The sequence below is a fragment of the Pseudochaenichthys georgianus genome, chromosome 11 (assembly GCF_902827115.2).
Source record: "Pseudochaenichthys georgianus chromosome 11, fPseGeo1.2, whole genome shotgun sequence".
NCBI lineage: Eukaryota > Metazoa > Chordata > Actinopteri > Perciformes > Channichthyidae > Pseudochaenichthys > Pseudochaenichthys georgianus.
Window position 1 is genome coordinate 15,927,282 of NC_047513.1, and position 21,182 is coordinate 15,948,463.

The 21,182-nt window shown below is 40.4% G+C and overlaps 2 protein-coding genes across 3 annotated transcripts in view; one reads left to right on the forward strand and one right to left on the reverse strand.

The window, feature by feature from the left end:
• Positions 1–14,881, forward strand: part of LOC117454916 (dolichyl-diphosphooligosaccharide--protein glycosyltransferase subunit STT3B-like) — a 102,477-nt gene extending 87,596 nt beyond the window's left edge. The window contains exons 8-16 of the mRNA XM_034094190.1: positions 2,976–3,024; positions 3,628–3,782; positions 4,831–5,042; positions 6,227–6,414; positions 7,179–7,350; positions 7,793–7,966; positions 9,719–9,832; positions 11,438–11,644; positions 12,259–14,881. Coding sequence (XP_033950081.1) covers positions 2,976–3,024; positions 3,628–3,782; positions 4,831–5,042; positions 6,227–6,414; positions 7,179–7,350; positions 7,793–7,966; positions 9,719–9,832; positions 11,438–11,644; positions 12,259–12,333 — 1,346 coding nt within the window. The 3' untranslated portion in view covers positions 12,334–14,881. The remainder of the gene's footprint in view (positions 1–2,975; positions 3,025–3,627; positions 3,783–4,830; positions 5,043–6,226; positions 6,415–7,178; positions 7,351–7,792; positions 7,967–9,718; positions 9,833–11,437; positions 11,645–12,258) is intronic.
• Positions 14,882–15,923: 1,042 nt separating this feature from the next.
• The window catches only part of LOC117455185 (oxysterol-binding protein-related protein 10), a 68,386-nt gene continuing 63,127 nt past the window's right edge, over positions 15,924–21,182 (reverse strand). For both annotated transcript variants that reach the window (XM_034094583.2, XM_034094582.2), the window contains 3 exons: positions 19,676–19,858; positions 18,913–19,066; positions 15,924–17,617 (listed from right to left, as the gene is read on the reverse strand). In XM_034094583.2, the coding sequence (XP_033950474.1) occupies positions 17,573–17,617; positions 18,913–19,066; positions 19,676–19,858 (382 nt within the window). In that variant the 3' untranslated portion in view covers positions 15,924–17,572. The remainder of the gene's footprint in view (positions 17,618–18,912; positions 19,067–19,675; positions 19,859–21,182) is intronic.

Sequence of the window (21,182 nt, forward strand, 5' to 3'; positions counted from 1 at the left end):
TCAGGTTAGTCTGACAAAACAGACAAATGAAAGAAACATTCTTGTCCAATTTGAATTCAAATGAAGTCGATAGATTCATGTATAAAAGAGATAATTATTAGTTGGAGCCCTCTTTGGAAACGATTAATAATGGTTGCAACCAATAAACAAAGCAGCCAATCCATCAAGGTTAGAGAATACAAAATGAACAAATCAATCCTTTATTAATTAATGCTGAACCACAGAATGTTTTTCATTAACTATAATGTCTTTATAGTTTACCTGGCTGTGTGCTTTCAGTGAATGTTTCCATGTAACCGGCCTGCCCAGTCCAGAGAACAAAACATTTGAGTCTCCCAAATGTAGCCAGAACGTTTATGTCAATGTCAACACGAGGAAATTAAACAAAAATGGCGATGAGCAGATCATCTTTCATGATACGTCAAGCTACAACAAATGAATGTGTCTCTCACTCCCTGGCTTTATTTCCTGCTAAATATTATTGCGAAGATAGCTCATCGTGATATAATATCTCTTTTTAATGATAGTTTCATTGGCTAAACAAATAGTGGTTTTGTTTTGAGCCCTGTCTTTTTATTCTTACAAATGGAAGCAGTTAGCTTTGATTTGGCTGGGATTGTATGGAGCAATAGCATTTTGTGCAAGGATCAGTTGACTAGATTTAATGATGCTGATCCAGATCTGGGATATCAGCCATTTCAAATTGTGTTTTCCTTATTTAGCCAGAAGTTACATTATGTTTATACACTATCCCCCATTGGTCTGATCTGCAGGCCTCCCCAGTGGGCCGCTAATCAGTGTTTGGTTCGTCAGAAAATGAAACCCGGAAGGCACATGATAAGCAAATAGAAACAGATAGGGATGCTGCAGCCTCGCAAGTTGTAGGACTGTGGAGCAGTAGTGGAAGATCGTGCTCTTTCCAGGGCCTTTTTCTGGAGTTGAATGTTGTTTTTGACTGGCCTGGTTGAACCCCGATGCGCACAGCAAGCCAGTTGAACTTTGCCCTCAGTCAATGTTTTCTCCATTATTTTCAGCTCGGCCTGCGTTTGTGGCCACAAGGTTACAGACCTTTGAAATGTTGCCTCCTTGCTATTTATTAATTCTATTAGTCTCCTGCTGAAGTGTTCAGATTCAAGTTGACATGGTATACCATCTTTTGGTTCTTTAAACACTAGATTTGCTCTCCCTATCTACAGTAGTGGTTCATTACCTCAGTCTGGTCCCAGGAAAGCTAATATGTGAAGGAAAAAGAGCGCTCTCGTATCCCCTTAGGCTGTGTATGCACACGTTTTCTGCAGTCTGTAATGAGCCTAAATAAAGCATGTGGCTTTTTTTAACCCAACATGAGAAATTGGTTTTCTCACCTTAATTAAGGCAACAAATTATTTACTAGCCTTAAACAGCAATCTGACATTCTGTCACTCCAGATCATGTGAAAGCCAGGCCTTTTGTGCAAAACGATGGTGTCACATTACATCTATGGTTATATTTGGCGTCCTCAGATATTCCGCCTGCCTGCTTTAGAGCTCATTGGCCACTCATGCGTGCGCAGAAGTCTCGTGAGAGATCCTGGACGTCTGGTAACCGCTGTGATGTGTCAGCCATCTGAATTGAGCAGTGGGAGTCAGTGACTGTTTGGGGATATGCCAGTTTCCTAGCGAAGCTGCGCATGTGATTCTCTGGTCTATTAGACTTTTTCATCTCTTAAAAATCTCTGCAACTCAGTAGCCGGGTGGGTTTCCTCATTATATTGAACTCAGAGCCAAGTATTGATTGCTTAAATCAGTGTCATCCTTTAAATAACTCTCAAAATATATTCCCATTTCAATTGTATTACTTTTTCATGCCTGCTTCGGTTCTGACATCTTATTTAAAGAGTTTTTTCTGATGGTAGTGGTGCTTATTTCATCATAAATGCTTAAGAAAGGATCTCTCCAAAGAGCTTCAAAGGACAGGATACGGCTACATGTTGGTGCAAACCTGCCACAAAATGTGTAATGTGGGGCTCAGGCTTTTGTTTATGTTAGTGTCTGTGCACACATGTGAGTGTGTGTGTGAGAGCCCCTAGGCAACAGTTCAGAGCTGAAATGTATTCCACATCAAAGCCTTACCAAAATAAGACATTTGAATGCTCACATAAAATGCCCTGTGCGGTCTAATTTGCAGCTTAAATGGTTTCAGTTACATTTATAAACAAGTCAATTTCAGTAGTTAAGTACCATCAATAGAATACATTTAAAGCATCGACATGTTCTGCATCAGAGTTCTCTTGGCAGAAAAGGTTGGTTAATACAGAGCCGTTGCTTGGCTATATAGGTTGTTTGTAAAAAACTATTTTCTCTGGTAATTTCAATCAGATTAGTTTATAAGCGACGACAGGATGTAAATCGTGCTGCCTTGCACTCGTACATGTGTATCTTCTTGCATCTGCACATAAATAACAGATTGAAAGACCACATTTTTACTGCAATGTGTTGCAGGGGTGCATTTCAACTTTTAAATAAATAAAAAGTAAGGGTATTTCCTTCCTCACTTTACCTTTTATTGTTGATTATTTTGTCATTATAAGAGAAATTGGTAAGATCGCAAACCAAGTTCAAGCTGCGCATTCCCACAATATACAGTAGTTCAGTTTGGTTTCACACAGTGAATAGTAACTGTATTGCAGACATCCATTGTTTTGTCCTCAGGCAAACTTTGCAACTCGTATACATTTTCTAGGCCTTTGGGTCAGATAGTGTTTTCCATTTTTATTTATTCAAAGCTGCACAGTTGGGTAGAGTTTGCTTTATAAATAATTGCGTTTGGTTGTAGCAAAGGACATTCTAATGAGAGTATTTGTACGTTGTTTTAAATGATTGTTCCTTTCATTCGGTCTTTATTCTGGTCTACACCTTATTCATCTTCCTGCCCCCCTAACAGCAGACGCTATATTCAGATGCTCGAATTAATAAACAAATCCTTTCTTTCCTCAGGACACATTGCTCCGTGGAGTGGTCGTTTCTACTCTCTCTGGGACACCGGGTAAGATCTGCTGACCTTCACACTCTCACCGTCGATGGAAAACATGTTCAATCAAGTGTGTGTTTTCAAATCCGACTATAAACCCCACCTGCACCGTCCCAGAGGGGAAACTGTGCAGCTCAGGCTCGGTGTTGAACTATTGTCTTCCTGCCAAACAGCACCAGGCACCCTGTGTTCTCCAAATGCACTACAACATGTTTGATATTCCAGCACACCCAATCCACCCCCCCCTTTTGTTTGCTGACTGGAGCAGTATGGGATAGTTTTCCCCCTCTGGAAGCTGATACTAATTCCTTAATGTGTTGTGTGTTTTCTCTTTCCCAGCCGTAATCACTAAGCACTTTAGAGAAGTATTAGAAACGTGTAGAAACTGCTGTGTAGAAGCCTGTAATGAATAAAAAGGGAACACACAGCTTGGGGAAAAAAAGTACTCTTTCAGTTCTAAATGTGTCCATTTTTTTATCATAAGCATGCAGGGAGGTACATTATCTTCTTTCCTCATAACTGGAGTTAATCAGAAGGATCTATTGTACCATTTGTCTCAACGCTCAGCCCAACATGAATTACATTCTGTCCGTCCCTTCCCCTCCCCTCTGTTTCCAGCTATGCTAAGATCCACATCCCCATCATAGCGTCAGTGTCGGAGCACCAGCCCACCACCTGGGTCTCCTTCTTCTTCGACCTCCACATCCTGGTCTGCACCTTCCCAGCAGGCCTCTGGTTCTGCATCAAGAACATCAACGATGAACGAGTGTTTGGTAGGAACACTTTATTAAAAGCTCTACAGTTTATGAGCTTGGACATTCTCTGACATTTATTTTCACCTCAGCATGAATTGGAAAGACGGCAAATAATTGAGTCATTTATCCGCTCAATAAACAGTAGGCTACGTTAACATGCATGATTTGTAAATGGTACATCATACGTGGTCGTGTTGACACATTTACTGAAAAGACTTACCTTTACATGTTCTAGCCAGGAGTCCACGCTTAGCCTGAGATACTTTCAGAGCAACTCTGAGCAAGGAAGATTTTAAAAGCTGTGATTGGCTGATTAAGAAAAAATGCACTCCTGGCAACAAATCGACCGTGACTTGATGGGTTTCATCATAGATTTTATTCTTTTAGACATAGTGTGAATACAAATATGAACATATCTGTTGAATACGGTTTAAGCCATAATTAGAAGTAGCCTACAAAATGTTAAAAACCATACTGCCTACTTGTGCAGTAGCCCATTCACGTGCTAAAACGTATCGATTCATTTGCTCACGTTTATTTATCATGCTGAAAATTGCATGAAGTTATATTTTTGGTTCAGTTTATATTCGTAGCCGGGTTGGGTGGCATGTCGAGCTAGGAACCAGCGAAAGAAAAGCACCAAGGGGGACTTAAAAAAAACCCAATCATCTTAAACAAACGTTTCTGTTTACAGAGAGAGAGACAGCCAAGATCAAGGGCAGAAAACCTTACCGCTCAGATTCCGCCCTCCAGCAGCCCGACCTGTTTCTCCCTCAGACTTAATCAGCCAATTACAGCTATTGATTAGCCATGCACCTGTTGAGCCGGGTGTTCACTCTTCAAGGACGGAAAGCAGCCGGCGCCCTCTCTGTTTAGGGTTTCAACTCTGCAGAGCTGCTGATTATGCTGCATTACAACTCATTTTCTCTTTTTCATGTCCTTATCTCCGTCTCACACACTCGGCCCAATTCCCTCTGTCCTTTACTTTCACACCGTCTTTCTCCTTGACTGACCTTTCTATATGTTGTGCTCCCTCTCTCTCTCTCGCCCACCTGTCCCCTTGCAGTGGCCCTGTATGCCATCAGCGCGGTGTACTTTGCCGGTGTGATGGTGCGCCTGATGCTGACACTGACTCCGGTGGTGTGCATGCTGTCTGCCGTGGCTTTCTCCAGCGTCTTTGAGCATTACATGGGAGACGACACGAAGAGAGAGAAACCCCCCGCTGAAGACAGCAGCGACGAGGACGACAAGAGGAATTCTGGGAACCTTTATGACAAGGTCAGGACAGGAGAGAATGATCCAAATGTACATGAAACGCATAAAGGCAACCGTGAGCTCCTTATTGACTTTACACCTTTGGATGTATCATTCTCATGTTTGTCAGCTTTCCTCACTCCTCAACAGTTTAGCTTGCCAGTTTGGGTAACGTGTGATTCAACTGTGATTCAGCTGCAACTGTTGGATGCCGTTGCCATCATTGTAGCTGTCTCACTTTGTCGAATGTTGATCCCACGGCTGTCACTTGCTGAGCCAAACTGGCTTTGTCTATTCAGGTCCACCTTGGCATCACATCACTTCATGCATCACCCACAGATATCCATCCTTAAGGAGAAAGCTATGTTGGGCATCTGCATATGGTGACAGATTGCTCCACATCATTGCTGCTCTGTATCGGTGGAGAAATGCAGTGATGGACATTTTGGCTATGCTTGGAAGCTTTGATGTTAATACAAGCTGCATAACAACAAATATGGAATACACTTTGAATTATTTGTTGCCAACATAGAGGAATAATAGAACAGAAGAAACTGATGAAAATAATCTAGCTTTCAAAACAAAAGGCTTTAAAATAATGATATATACAATGTTTACAATGAAAACAACAGATACAGTTAAGACAGGCATTCAACCTTTTTATATGTATTCAAGCATACAATTGATCATTGTGTATCAACCTATGTCCACTTTTTGTCTAAATATAAATGATTGATAGTTGATTTATCAATACAGGAAGTCAATCTAAGATCACGAGAACACATCTGAAAACAAGACAAGACAAGACAACTTTACACATCCACTCATTAAAAACAAGTAAAACTGTACAGTCCTTCCGTTGTTGAGCTCACTTTAGGCCCGATGTCATGTTTTATCTACATCTCTCCTCGCTCACTTCAAGCCACAGTTAAGGTGTGAGAGCAAGTAGTTGGAGGTGTTAGTAAAGACAAATGTTCCCATTATGCAGATTTCCTCCTCTCCAGAGTTTGTATTGCCTGCTGGTGTGAAGTGATATTAACTCATCACAAGGTCCATCTCACAATCCTTAGTGACTGAAAGCACGAGGCTGCTGTAAGATACTTTGCTCAATTACTTTATTCAATCATTTGTTCCGCTCAATAATTCATCTCCCTGGAATGCTACAGACTCTGCCGTCCATCATAGAAAGTGTTTGTCTCCCCCTGCAGGCGGGTAAGGTGCGTAAACATGTGTCGGAGCAGGAGAAGGCAGAGGAGGGTCTGGGTCCAAACATCAAGTCCATCGTCACCATGCTCATGCTGATGCTGCTCATGATGTTCGCCGTCCACTGCACATGGGTCACCAGCAACGCCTACTCCAGCCCCAGCGTGGTGCTCGCCTCCTACAACAACGACGGGTACGGATCAAACATGCGCACAGTACACTTCAGCTCTTCTTATGTTAACCACCAAGTCATTTTTTTAAAGTCATTTCAAAAATACAGAAAAGATTGGATTGCTCCACCTTGCATTCAAATGAGCACACGTGTGTGTGTGCACGAACACAGAGCAGCAGGATAGAGGAAACACATTCATATTTCATGTTGTGGAAATATTGATATGTGCACCTATGAGCTTTAATATGATTGCTTTACTTCGTGTTTCTGGGTCACAGAAAAACATCTGTGGACCGTCTCTGAATCTACAGAAAAAAGCTGATATATTATTCTCTCTGAGGTTCTTTACAGGCATGATTATTCTCCTAAGCATCAGGGAGGAAATATTGAAGGCCAACACTAAGTGGTGGTTGCAAGTCCTCATGCCTATATTAATGCTACCACGGCAGTTCTCAGACAATGGTTTTAGCTGTGCTACTGGGAGCAGCATAGCTGTCACTCGGCTCTGTTCTCGCGCACACACACCTACACAGTCACACCTAAAAGCGCGCACGCACACATGCATAAGAAATGATTACCATACCTAAAGTTAATTGGTTGTTTGGCTTTACGTCTGCTCCTCGAGGTCAATTTAGGACATTAGTGTTCAGAGTGTGAGCTGTTTTTTAACCCTCGTTTTATTATGCATGGCTGGTCTAAGTCTTGACTGAATTATTAATTGCCTCCGCTGCTTCATGTATATACCTGTCAACGCTGTGACCTGTCAACCTTACTCTCTTTGTTAGGACCCGCAACATCCTGGATGACTTCAGGGAGGCGTACTATTGGCTGAGGCAGAACACAGAAGAGAACGCTCGCGTCATGTCGTGGTGGGACTACGGATACCAGATAGCGGGAATGGCCAACAGGACCACACTAGTAGATAATAACACGTGGAACAACAGCCACATAGCCCTGGTGATCACTTGCTTTCTTTCTGTTTTGATTCATTCGCATGCATAAAAACCTGCAGCAGTCGAGATGATTAACAAGCTCCAGTGATTTATTTATTTGTATGTAGCATAAAACCGCTCCTTCCAACAAGCCAGATAATCTTGTTTGCTCCAACTATTCCCATTGAATCTACACTGTGGGGGAATTGCACTTAGTTGTTGTCAGACGCGGCAGGTTTGATTTATGTTTTGTGTCTCTCTGCTGCCAAATGTAGTGGAATCATTTTGTCTTTAAGTCTGCGAAGGCTCTGTAGCTTTGTTCTCTCTTGCTTCCTACTCCGGCATCTGTCCACAGAAAACAAGATTGATGTCTCTTTAATAAATCCTTATTTTCCTTTCCTATTGCTGTATTGAAGCATCCTGTTTGTAAACTCCAATTAAAGTAGGACTTCTTTGCTGTTTTTTAGGTGGGGAAAGCCATGTCTTCCAACGAGAGCGCAGCCTACCAGATCATGAGGTCGCTGGATGTGGACTACGTGCTGATCATTTTCGGAGGTGTAATCGGTTACTCAGGTGACGACATAAACAAGTTCCTGTGGATGGTGAGGATAGCAGAGGGAGAGCACCCCAAGGACATCAGGGTGAGTTTCTGACCCGCCTGTCACTGCAGCTTTTCTCCAGGAACTCACAGCAGTGAAATCTCAATGTAGCCCTCTTCACTCTTACACACTCGCTCTCTATAATCATCCCCACAACAGACTCCGTTGAGACCACGGTCGTGCATTCCTGACTTGTTTTCCGGGACTTAAAGGCTAACACTGAATTGCTACTTTTCTTATCATTGTGAGAAAATACCACTTTTCAAGTTTGTCCCCATTTTAGTTTGTTTTCTGTCTTGAAATAACAGCATACAACCAGTGGCGTTTCTATATGTGCAAAAGTGGTGGGGCACAAAACACTTAGATGTCTATAAGCTTCTGCAGTGAGGTTCATGGCTGGCGAGGCACTGGCACTGACTCTTCAGGTTTACAGATATTATATTTTGACCTAAATCAAAAATATTATTTTCAAAAGCTTTTTTTGTCTGATGCTTCAATTAATTTTAACAGACAGTTCAACAGAAGGATACCCAACACAATTTAATTGTATCATTTAAATATTGAATTGTTCTCTCTCAGTAAGATCCCATTTTCAATAAAATGCTGGTCTTACCTTGACTTGAAGGTGAAGTCCATTTGCCTATCCTTCTGGACAAAAATCTCTATTACTTTTTGTAAAAGTCCTCCTTATGTTCTTGTAGTTTCAAAAGTCGATCATAAATCTAATCGATAGATTTATGATTCCAAAATGATAAAAGTGGTATATTATCCGGCTGAACAAAACGTGCATTTATCTAACAGGTTTGTTTCCCACAGATCTTATTTTGAGCTATTTTCTAAAATCCTATGGAGAAATCTCATTGCTTTTTTTGTGGAGGGAAGCCATGCGCAGCTTACTTCCTGGTTTCTCCTCCTCTTCACACACCACACTTTTCGCGGCACACGTACTTACAGTCAATCAGCTCTGAATTATGTGAGATGACGTATGGTGGGGATGGCAGCACTTTGCCCCTATGGTCATTATTTTTTGCCACACACATTAAATAGGACAATACTCTGAGCATGCGCAGTGTAGTTTTTGCAGTCACCGTTCACTTAGACAGAGAGAGGGAGGGGCAGGATCGGGTTTTGTCCCACATGGCTCTAAACAGCTCAATAGGCACACACTGTAGACACTAATTAGAAGAACACATACTAAAACAGCAATGTACAGACGAATCAGATGATTAAACATGATCTTAAAATATATTTTAATTTATTTTTTGCATTTTGTTGTAATCATTATTTTAATACTTTCTGCTGACACTAGGTGGGGCTGTCCCCTACCCCTAATGACCAGTCGCCACTGCATACAACTCAAGTAGGAGTCACGAAACCATTTCTCCATGCAGTGGAGACACGGGTTTTTCAGAGAAACAAGAACACGTTGCTACTCACAAATCCACCATTATGTACCATCCATCATCTCTAAAGATCATTCATTATTTATCAGTGATACAAAAACCAAATAACAAAAGTACCTGCACAAACACTGGTTGAGGAGAAGCTGGATTTACATACTTTCCGATGAATGTTGTGAATAGCAGCTGTAGCACTACATCACACAACAAACTGTGGACTATTATCTTTCTCCGTGAAGGGCAGTAAACTCTAGAACACATAAACAGCAGGACAACACAAGTGCTGGTACCTGAGCTGTACCCACTGTTAGTCAATGACCAAGGTGTATTCGTGAACTTTGTGGGTTTATGACACTGACCTTATCCTCCCATACTGTCTTCTCGTCCCCTTCAGGAGAGCGACTACTTCACCCCTCAGGGAGAGTTCAGAGTGGACAAAGCCGGTTCACCAATTCTGCTCAACTGCCTCATGTACAAGATGTCCTATTACCGATTTGGTGAAATGCAGGTTAGAAGAGACTCTCTCGTCTAAGATTCTTCACATGGCAAAGAAAGATTTGCAACAACTGTGCAGGTCTTTGATCATTTCTCATCTCCAGGTCAGGGAGAAACTCTGAATTCAAAAATATGTTATGGGGATCCACTTCACAGGCATCGATAACTTTGTGCAGAGATCAGAAAGTAACAAGCCGCTGCAATTGGCAAAGAATTAAAAAGCACTACTGCTAGATATTTCTTTGCAGCCTGTGGCTTGAACACAGAATAACAAGCACCACCAAAGGTGTAAAGATTCTTGCAACTGTATCTTAAAAGCGGAGCCTGCTGACAGACAGGCGGAAGAGGATTTAAGGAAATGCCTTGGGGAGCTCCTGAGGTTGGGAGAGGTGGGTGTTTTGGGGTAAATGAGATGGAGGCAGAGTATGAAGGATTGGTGGAAGCTTTCAAATGTGCCTCGGCTACTTCTGGAAGGCAGCAGAGGAGAGATGAGAGGGATCCTTCTCTCCAGGTGCTTGCATCCCGCTGCAGATGAGGCCCAGCCAACAGCTCAGCAGAGACGGGAGAATCAGTGCAGCCACTATCCAGAGACAGACTGCCAGAGCTGTGTGCGGCTCACAGCTCTGTTACGGGGGGACATAGGTGGAGAGACTGAGGCACAGAAGGAGATGAAGGACAGGAGGGAGGGGAAAAGAAATGGGAGAGTAGGAGGGATAGATTAGGTTCACGGAAACAGGATGTGACGAGGGGAAACGGACGCTTAGATGACAACAGGAACAAGACAATAATAGATGGTTGTGGATGCTGCTTGTAGCAGGGAGAGGAGATTAAAGGATTATACTGACAGTGTATAATACAGTACGTATTATTAAAGTATGTCACAAATACAACCAGGCTGTGGACATGGTATTGCCAAAAAACATCTAATAATGTGTATATATTTTCCCTGACAATGAAATGACTAGTTGAACAGCAAGACATGCAGCTATTGTGACTAAGATGGTGTCGTATTTCCCACTCTGTGTCCTCTAGCAGCCTGAAGGCATACACCAAATGCCAAGGTGTCCTGTAGATGGGAACGTGGCACACAAAGGGAGAGTGAGAGTGAATACTAAAAGAACAAATAACAACAGAAGAAGGTAGAGGGTAGCTTTGAGAGTAGATCTGTGGGAAATGAAAAGTAAGAAGGACACAGTAAGGACTGTTAGAGCAGAATAACAGGAACAACATGCGGTGAGTGTGATGTCATGGTGGCCTGTTATCATGAGGCTTGTTGTTTTCTTTGGTACATTTTAGTCGATTATGAAGTTTGAATTGTGTGTAACTTATAACGCTACTTAAGTATCAGGTTAAATATGAGTTGAGCTTAGCATTTGGACAGAAGACAAGCTGTCCAAAGGTAGAGCACACTAAATAAACGTTATATCTTGTTTCTTTAATCCCAATAAAACCTGAAATGTAAATGGACAAATTGTGCCACACTATTTAGATTTCTGTAGACAGGGCTAGCTTGGTTAACTGTTTTAACTTAAATTGCAATAGTTATTTCTTGAAAACAAAAATATTTAGCATGCAGCTCTGTAATATGAGTCAAATGACGTGCTTCTCCGTCTCCCAGCTGGACTTCCGGACGCCTCCCGGCTTCGACCGGACACGTAACGCCGAGATCGGCAACAAGGACATCAAGTTCAAGCACCTGGAGGAGGCGTTCACCTCGGAGCACTGGCTGGTGAGGATCTACAAGGTGAAGAAGCTGGAGAACCGGGAGCCGCTGGAGCACAAGCTGCGCAGCGTGGTGTCCAGGCAGAAGTTCACCTCCAAAAAGGTAACTGGGCACTTCCTGTTTTGAATACAGAATTCATGCCTTCCAGTTTTAGAAAGATGCAATTATGCTGCCCTGAATTTCCCTGGTTATTTTGCTCTAGAGGACAAGATGACCTCAAGAGCAAAATAAAAATGCAATCAAATGGTTTTCCTCGGAGAAAGGCAGAACATTTGTTTTGAAACTCTTCTAATTCTTCTTCTAATTGTCATCCCGACCGATAATAAGGCACGCGGGTCTCTTGGGGCCCCACTTAAGTTGAATTATGTAAAATACATTTTGAAAGAAACTAACCAAAGGATATTTCTTTGATCTAATGGTTGTAGTTGGTCCCAAGTGGACTTTTTCGCTAGTTTTATTAAACATTTAAGGTGCTGTTAATGTATTATCTTCCTCACCTTTCCACATTGTTGTTCTGTACACATATGTGGTAATATTCGTAATAACCCCTTACCATGGTAAATTGTATATTTTTAATTGGGAGGGACCCCGACTCCCCCTTTCACAAACGTAGGGAAATGTTGCTCTTTAATGAATATATATATATAATAATGAAAGCTCTCCAAAGGTTTGTCATTAGATTTCACTTCTTTCTTTTCTTCTGCCCCTTTACCCAGACGGCCAAGAGGAAGCGTGGACACATCAAGAACAAGCTTGCCCTGAGGAAAGGCAAGAAACTGCAAAAAAAATAATGGTGACGATGAACTCTTCTAGGAAAACAAACAACTGCGAAGAAACCTCCAACAACCAATGAAGAAGAACACAGGGGCCACTTATCTGGACCTTGGTCTCCAGCACTTCTCATTAGAGCGCCCCCGTGTGTTGAGGAAGTGTAACCTCTGGCTAGCTCCAGAACTGTTGTCCGTTTTATCCTGAGGATCTTTTCCCCCCCGTTTAGTTCTTTCTTCTTTTTGTTTTATTGCTTTGTACTTGAATGTGTGGCGAGGCATAGGGCTGCTCTGCTTGGGTCGGCGTCGATTATTTTTTGTGGTACGTTTAATTAACTGCTTATCAGTGCGGGGATCGGGGGTGTGAAGGGGAAACGAGAGAAGACTGGGAACATTTGCACCAAAGACCCATCGACCTTGCTCCATGGCACATGTGAACTCATTACTGAGAGTGAGGACGCCCGGGGGGGAAGCTGAGGACTTGTTCCTGACACGTGTACAGAGGACAGTATGCGGATGGAGGAACGCCACTGTCTGTAATATGAACCTTTTTATCATCGTCCTCTCCTTTACGTCTGCCTGGCTCCCCGACCTTCTTTTTCAACAAATTCTTTAGAAAACAAATTGGCCTAATGTGTACATATGTTATGTAAAGAATAAGTCTAAAAAGGATGATAATATATTGGATTATTGTGGTGATTTTTAAATATGCAGTTGTCAGTTTTTCTCTTAAGTTCTTAATGTGATTGTTCTGTTGATTCCTTTTTGTTTTGTATGACAGCAAATAGAACCGTGAATGCAATAATTCTTGTACAAAGGGGCTTGAGATTTTGTTGGAAGAATGAATGTGAATTTTTACAATGTTCCCCCTTCACATCTCCCTGTTTTCATGAATTGCATAGATTGTACATTTCTGCTGCTAGGGTTTTTAAAGACGGAAGCAAGCAACTGTGTAAAAAGTAGTGATAATGAATTAGGCTTCGCTTCCTGCAGAGGGAGCTCTCTAGTTGAACGTGCAGAGCCTAGTGCCTCATCGCCGGTCACATCGCCTCGGTCCTCTGGGACTCTGTTAGTTTTTCTTTCAGCTCATCATATCTCTTTCACCAGACTGAGGCAGTGACTGGTGAACTGTGCAGGGGTTAGTTAGTTGGTTAGTTAGTTAGTACACAGGCACTGAGACTAGAGAAGGGCAGAGGTCAGGAGACGCTTCATCACCTTCTGTGACTGCGTGGCCCTTTAGAGCTGTGTCCTCATGTCCATGCTGCACACAAGTCTAAACAGGTTTGGTTAATTCACACTATAGTCAACCATTATTCTCAAATGATCCAATAAACAATTGGGCTGCAACCAAGGATTATTTCCATCATTGTATCTGCTGATCATTTTTTCTCAATTAGTTTTTTTGTACATAAAGTGTTAATTTCTCAGAGCCCAATGGGATTTCACTCTACTGTATTTTTTTCTTGACCAACTGCCATAACCTCTAAAATCATTTTAAATTAGAAAAACAGAGAAAGGTTGAAATAAGTAGCTTTTTGCTTGAGAAATGATTGAAAGATGCATCCTACAATTCCCATGATGCACCCCGAACGCTTTTTATGAATAGACTTCTCATCCACAATCTGTAACACAAATTTGGAGTGAGAAAAATGAAATGAAATCTGATAATACAATTGCTTCATGTGTTAAATTAGCGCAACTGACTAATTACAATTCTAGCAATCATGTGATGCATTCATCTGAATAGTGCAGGTGGTGTATATTATGTAATGAGTATGGAGTGCAAACCATCATTTTAATTGGTTGATTATGTTCTTAATAAATCTTCACATGATAGAAAGAAATGCCCAATTTTCACATCTGACATATCGTCAAATAAATGACAAAGTAAACCAAATAAATAATTTACAAAGATGCAGCTACTTGTGCTTTAAAATAATAACTTGAACACTATTCCAATATAAAAAAGATGTTACATTTTCTTTCAGTTGACATATTCGTTAAATAGTTCCAGCCATATAAGGTGCTTTGGACACAGCTCTAAGGAGCGTAACCTTTGACCTGTTGTTCTGCGGGCACTGCAGGTGTTTATGTATGTGCACGCTTCAGTAACTTTCATTTTTTATCAAGTGACTAACACATCATTGTTCTGTCACTTTCACAGAAAGGTGATTTTATTAGTATACGCTGTTTTTTTTACACTTTTTGAAAAAATGTCTGAATCGCTTTGTTCTTTTCTTTGATCATCTCTGAAACTTGAGTGTCACCATTTCAGACTTTTGACACAATGCCACATTTTTATTCAGTCACACGAACGCCTAAAACTGAGTCCTGTCCTTCCTGTTTCTCATTTGTCGAGAGCTCAGACCAAGCCTTAATGTGATGTACCGTTTTTCGCCCTCTTATGTTTTCATTTTGTGTGGATTAGCAGCGGCAGAGCGGTTCTTCCTCGCTAAGTTTACTCGTTTCTTAGTAGCTCAGTGCCGTCTGTCCTAACACCGTTTGTTTAATGAAAGTTTACATCTCTACATGTTTCTGTTCAGCCATCTTTAAATATACACTCTAATGAAAACATGTGTGTGCGTTGTTATTGAGGTGTTTGAGTCCTTTTGAACATATTATGAATCAGGATTATAATTGTGCTGGTGTGTAACCCAGGTGAACACAAAGCCAACCACTTGATGGCAGCATTATTCTTTAGATGAAGATGAATCAGAACATCTTACACAGACTTACGGTATTTTTCCAGTAAACTTAACAAAAATCATTTAAAGGCACAAATAGCAATTGTAGAGAGGATGGCAACAGAAGCCTTGTCCTTTTGTTATTGCGTGACTGATCGGTTTCGGCTGTTCTTGCTCATGTGTCAACCGTTCGCACATCACTCCAGTATTCTAACTGGATGTTCATTTCCGGGTTAGCTACAGTAGCCATGCTCGCATGCTTCTGTTAAATAGTAACACTTCAGTTAATGCTACGTAATGTAAGGACTTGATCCTGCTATCAGCTACATTTGATGGCAGGAATAATCTTCAAGAGGTTGACAATTATTTGGTCACCGTTTGCAGGATTCAATATTCCACCTTTTGGAAATAGCTTACTTCCCCAGTTCTTTATTCTGTTGGTCTAATGTGACCTTGAATAATATCCAGTTTATTCGATTGGGACCGTGCTTCCAACCAATCGTTTACCTTTCATCTGATTTTGAAAGTGTCTAAAGATTTGTTCATCTATGGAGTTCCAGAGAATATGAAGGGCCTTGATCGGTTTGTTAATAAAAAAAAAAGGTCAAACTCCTGTTCAGTTTGAGTTTGATCCTCAAACCTACCAAGAATATGTTCTTGCTACGTGCTGCACCGATGTTCTCTGCGGGTCAGATTTGAAGATTTAGTTATCAGGTAAATAAGGTTTTATGACCACAACACCACAAACATCCAAATGGATTTGAGGTTTCACGTTCGTGTTTGATTTGTTTTGTTGGCTAAAAAAAGAAAATGATTCAAATTTGACCCGAGAACGATAAAGGTACAATTCCCTTTACAGCACTATTTGAGCGTAAAGTTATCTTTTCTAATGAGCTGGGGGACAAAGGAATAAACCTGAGTGAGTCGATGACTGCCATGGCACATTTATTAAAACAAAATGATCTCAATCTGTTCCTGCTTTGACCTTTGTGATGACAGACGTTTCATTGGTCCTCCAGCGGTTTACATTTTGATAATAATCACATGGATGCAGAACAGATATACATTCAGGACATCATGAGAATACATGTTTATTAAAAAATCAAAAAATGGAGAAGGGTTTCATTAATGGGACAATCTTGACTTCCTCTGGAGCCTTTCATAACAACAAACTGCTTGTTAGCGTCAGGTCAGGTAAGTGATGAAGTGGCTGTAGATGACATGTTTTCTAAATGGTTGCAGGGCTATTCTTTATGACAAAATAGGCCTCTAGGAAATTCACCTGGATTTAAAATGGTATTCATATTTGAGAATGTAAGTGAAGGAACGCCTGAGGAATCGAGCAGAGAATGCAATGAGGGATAAATGAGAAATACTTGAAGACAGCCAACATGGTTTGTCAAACGTGAGAGAAAGTGATTACCACGGTATTATGACCCGACACGTTTCCTTTTCTCTCCAACAGTTCCCAGGGAGTGTTATTCTGCCGGATTATCCTCTCATCTTCACCGAGGCAACCTCCCAGCAAACCCCAGATGTGAGAACATGGCTGTGTGTTTTCTACAAGCCTCTTCATCCATACAGTATTCATCACCACGGGCGACCTGAGGAGAAGTGTTCAACTTCAAGAGGCACGGGCTGCCTAAATACACAAGTGCCATTTTAGGGGCATGAGTAAAAAAGGATAAGAGGACCCAGAAGCATTTTGCAACAAACAAACCAGTATTCTCTGTTTTGAAGAAGAAGGATACAAAGTGACTAATGGCTGAAATAGCCGAATTAGAGAGGTAGTAATGGAAAGTGTCTGTTTTACAGAGGCGTCTCACTCCACGGGTGGAATATTTGAAATGGAGCAAATATAAAAACACAAAGGGCATGTGTAATAGACAGTACAAGATGGAAAAGAAGCCATTAAAATGTGCCCAGATACATTCATAGTGCAGACAAAACAATCCTTTACTTTCTAGAAGCTCACTGTAATGATAATATATACTAACACCGTACATTTAACTCTTTACTCATATCTCAATTAAACGTGGTTAGGTATTCTTACTTCCTGTAAAGCTTTTAAAAGACCACCCTGATTAGTAAAAGCCATAGATATAAAATATTAAATATATTTCTATGATAAAAGTGCTTTATAACAACTCTTTACAGCTACAGTATTATGTGTTACAGGGAACTCGTATCAACTCATTCTAACGCTGCGTTACAAACTAAAAGCTTGGAACCAAACAATTACAATGTCTGGAACAAAAAAACAAAACACCAGTGGCAAACTTCATTACAGTGCATGTGCAAAAAAATGCCTTGGCAAGGTGTAAAATAGAAATACTCTACTTTGATAGTAATACTATTAGCTGTATATAAAACGTACTATAGTCCCAAGAGATCCAACCACCATCTTGGTTTTAACAGTGGAAATCGCTTTGGCACCTTGCTTGTTTCCTTCATGTGACTCCATGGTGTCACAGAGTCTGCAGCTCAGGTCTGAAGGTCATGGCTCCCTTCTCTTGACCTCTGACCTCAGTGTGGAGGGGGATCTGTTATTGTCCGTCAGTAGAGACGTTAATCTGCTGTCAGGTAGACTTCCACAGTGGGTTGTTGTAGATCCAACCTTCTCCCTGCGTGTGTGAGAGGAGAACAAATGGAGAATTGGAAATGAGGTAAGTGAGAAAGTGTCCATGTTGTGTGTTTTGGTAAATGAACCATTTAAAAAGACCACAGAATGTGTGTTGGTACTTAGAAGCTACATTATAGAGTGTATACATATATATGTGTAGACACATGTCTTGTCCTTTTGTAAGAACTGTTATGAATTCTAAGGTGTCCTTGGGTGCTCTGAAAGGCTCCTCGAAATAAAACGTATTATTACAATCTCAAAATTGTGGACAAAAGAAAAAAAAAATGTTTTATTGATAGTTTAAAACATTCTTCTTTTGTCTCCCTTTCAGGGGTTCTTCTTTTATATATGATTTTTTTCTTTCTTAAAAAGTTCCTTGTCTTTTCAATAGCTTCCATATTATGTCATCACAAATCACCCTCTTCACTCCTCAGTGCATATATGGAAATGCTCCCTCCTACATCAAGGAATTGCTCACCCCACAAACCTCCACGAGGAACCTACGTTCAGTAAAGGCAAACCTCCTCATCCCACCAAGGACAAAACTGAAGACCATGGGAGACGAGCCTTCTGCTCCGAGATTGTGGAATGCCCTCCCAAACCAGCTGAGGACACCACAGACTGTAGATGCTTTCAAAAAAGGCCTAAAAACGCATCTTTTTAGAATAGCCTTTAACTAGATTTTTAAATCCCCCACATTATGCCATGCCGGCATGAATGTCACAGCTTTTATTGTTTTTGTTTCACCCTTTTTAATTTTTAATTTTGTAGCACTTTGAGTTTTGTTTACGCAAATGAAAAGTGCGCTTATAAATAAAATATATTATTATTATGTGACCTAATGACTCGACTAGACGTAAGTCACTTCTTTTTCTATTCTCTATTATTACCTTCATAATATATGATGCTGTTTTTATTGAGAATTCTTGATTCTCCATGTCAATGCAGGATTGTATTGCTACTTTTTGATATAAATATTTTAATGATCAGTAATTTTTTATCAATCTATATCATTAATTTGTGACGAATAAAAAAAAAAAGCCTAACACAACATCCTTCTGTTTTATAATTAATTGCGTGTATTTTGTTAGATTCCAAATGGCAGACTAAAACACTAGCATCAGATATCTGCAATAATATCTGAATCATACAATTGCAATGTAAACATTTACCACAGTAAATACTGTTTTGTTATGTTTCCCACACCAAGTCATCAGCCAAAAACCATGGCAACAACAAGCGTTCCTCTTGAGTTCCAGCCTTATATCACAGCGTTGTTGATCTCCTCCACTGTACCTCTTTAGTGAAGTATTTGGGGGTCCAGGGTTTGCTGTCAGCCGTTCTCTGCCTCTCGTCTCCTCTCTGCCGCTCCTCCAGCCGGTGTTTATGCTCCGTGGCCTTGTCGATGTTCGCGTCCTTTAGCGACTTGGTGACATGTTGCCATAACCGCCTAAAGGCAAAAGTAAAACACACAACAAGAACATTTAAAAGCTGCCATATCCAGAGTAACTAAGTACATTTACTCAAGTACTGTACATAAGAAAATGTTTGCAATACTTGAGTATTTCCATTTTATACTACTTTTTTCTTTTACCCCACTACAATTCAGAGGTGAATTGTGTACTTCTACTCTACTACATTTCGTTACCTTTCGTTACTTTACAGACTTTGATTAATTATGTGAAATATAATCAACACTTAAGTCAGACTTTAGTTACACTTCACAAGCTAGCCTGCAGTTCACAAAGTCATTAAAACTAGCTGCTCCTTGACCAGCTTTGATAACACATGAATGCATCAATAATTATTATCAAACCACATAATATATATCATTCGGAAATTTACCAATTTGCATAATAAGTGCTTTTACTTTTTGTATTTTGATGCTGATACTTTTGTACTTTTACTTGAGTAACCTTTTGTATGCAGGACTTTTACTTGTAACAGCCTATTCCTACACTCTGGTACTTCTACTCAAGTACAACATGTGAGTACTTCTCCCACCTCTGGCCACATCTAGCAGTACCCTACTTGTTGGAGAAAAGCATTAATATGTCACCTGGATTCTGTCCTTGACTGTTTCTCGGCAGGCCGCAGCTTCTTCCTGGTGACCGGGAGCTTGGTGGTGTCGATCACTTTGGTCTCTCCGCTGCTGTAGGTGAACTCCAGCGTGCCGTTCCACTCGCCCTGAGCTTTGCACACGATGGTGTTGGTCGGGTTGTGTTTGACCTCGGCCGTCACTCTGAGTCAGCAAAACAGAGACATTGTCGTTGGGAATTGTTCTGTACGTCATATGTATACCTGCTTTCTGCATTGTTAAATGTGATAAATAAAATAAAATACCACATTGCTTACAAACACTAGCTAAAGATGTTCTTGATATGAACCTTGTCTCCTAAGTTAATAATTATAAACTACAACTGATTTTAGTTCTAAACGTAGATAACGTTTTACCTGCATTAAGTTTTTAAGTTGTTCATTAAATTAAGTCATTAAAGTAAAAAAAGAAAAACGGAGATAAAATCACTGAAATGTGTTTTTCTGTTTTTATCCTAAGATCTTAAATGTCCAAAACTCGTGACATAGTATGCCATCAAAAATCATAAAGGTTCATAGTAAATAATTTTTTTTTAGTATTCAATAAGAATGTGCTGCAAATATAGAGTATTGTATTCTATCAAATGTCTTTAAAAAGTAATAGTAAAGTAGTTTTAAAAAATGTAAAAGGTCATGGTATTTGTTTCATAGTTTAGTAGCCATAACATGCAAATAAATATTGTTGTGGAAATATTTTCCAAGGCCCATAACTTTGACCCAGTTTATCAGTTCAAATTGTCCTGACTGAGCACATGCACCTCGTAACCTTTGCTGCTGTGCTCTCAGTGTTCTGTCTCCCTGCTCCTGCCTGTTGGCGTCAGCTGATAGAGGTGATATGATTTTATCTTGTTATGCAGCATCATGTTGATGATGCTCTCAGAACTAGCTAAATACATGCGTCTGAGGTAGAGTTCTTTAGAATTGACGTGGCAATCCACCCGTGCAGTCAGACCGTGACTGCTGTGACTTGTGATGTGAATCCTCCGGCCGTAACTCCAAATAAACCTCCAGTGTTTGACATCGAAGCTCCTGCTCTACCGTGTCTCCTTCCTGAGTCGGTGACTCCCACTGCATTGCTACACAGAAGTTTCCCTTACAAATATCATAGTATAATGAGGTAGAAGAATCATAGTATATTATGTAAAAAAAGTATCTATGCAATAAAAAATTGACAAAGTGAAAGAGAAAGAAATCGTGGTCTTATATCCCAGAAAATATTGAATAACACATTTCTAAAAAGTATGACTGTCAGAGAATAATACGCATAAAAAGATTATAGTATGCTATCAGATTATCTGAGTAACATATTACAAAAGTAATGTGCTATGTTTTTAATCTTTTTTCATATTTTCTAGATACAATACTATGTCGTTTTTTCCGATATTTTCGACATATTTCTCTTACGTGTGTTTTCTGATATTTTCAACATACTATTTTGTTTTTTGTCAAATTTCGAAATATAATACTAT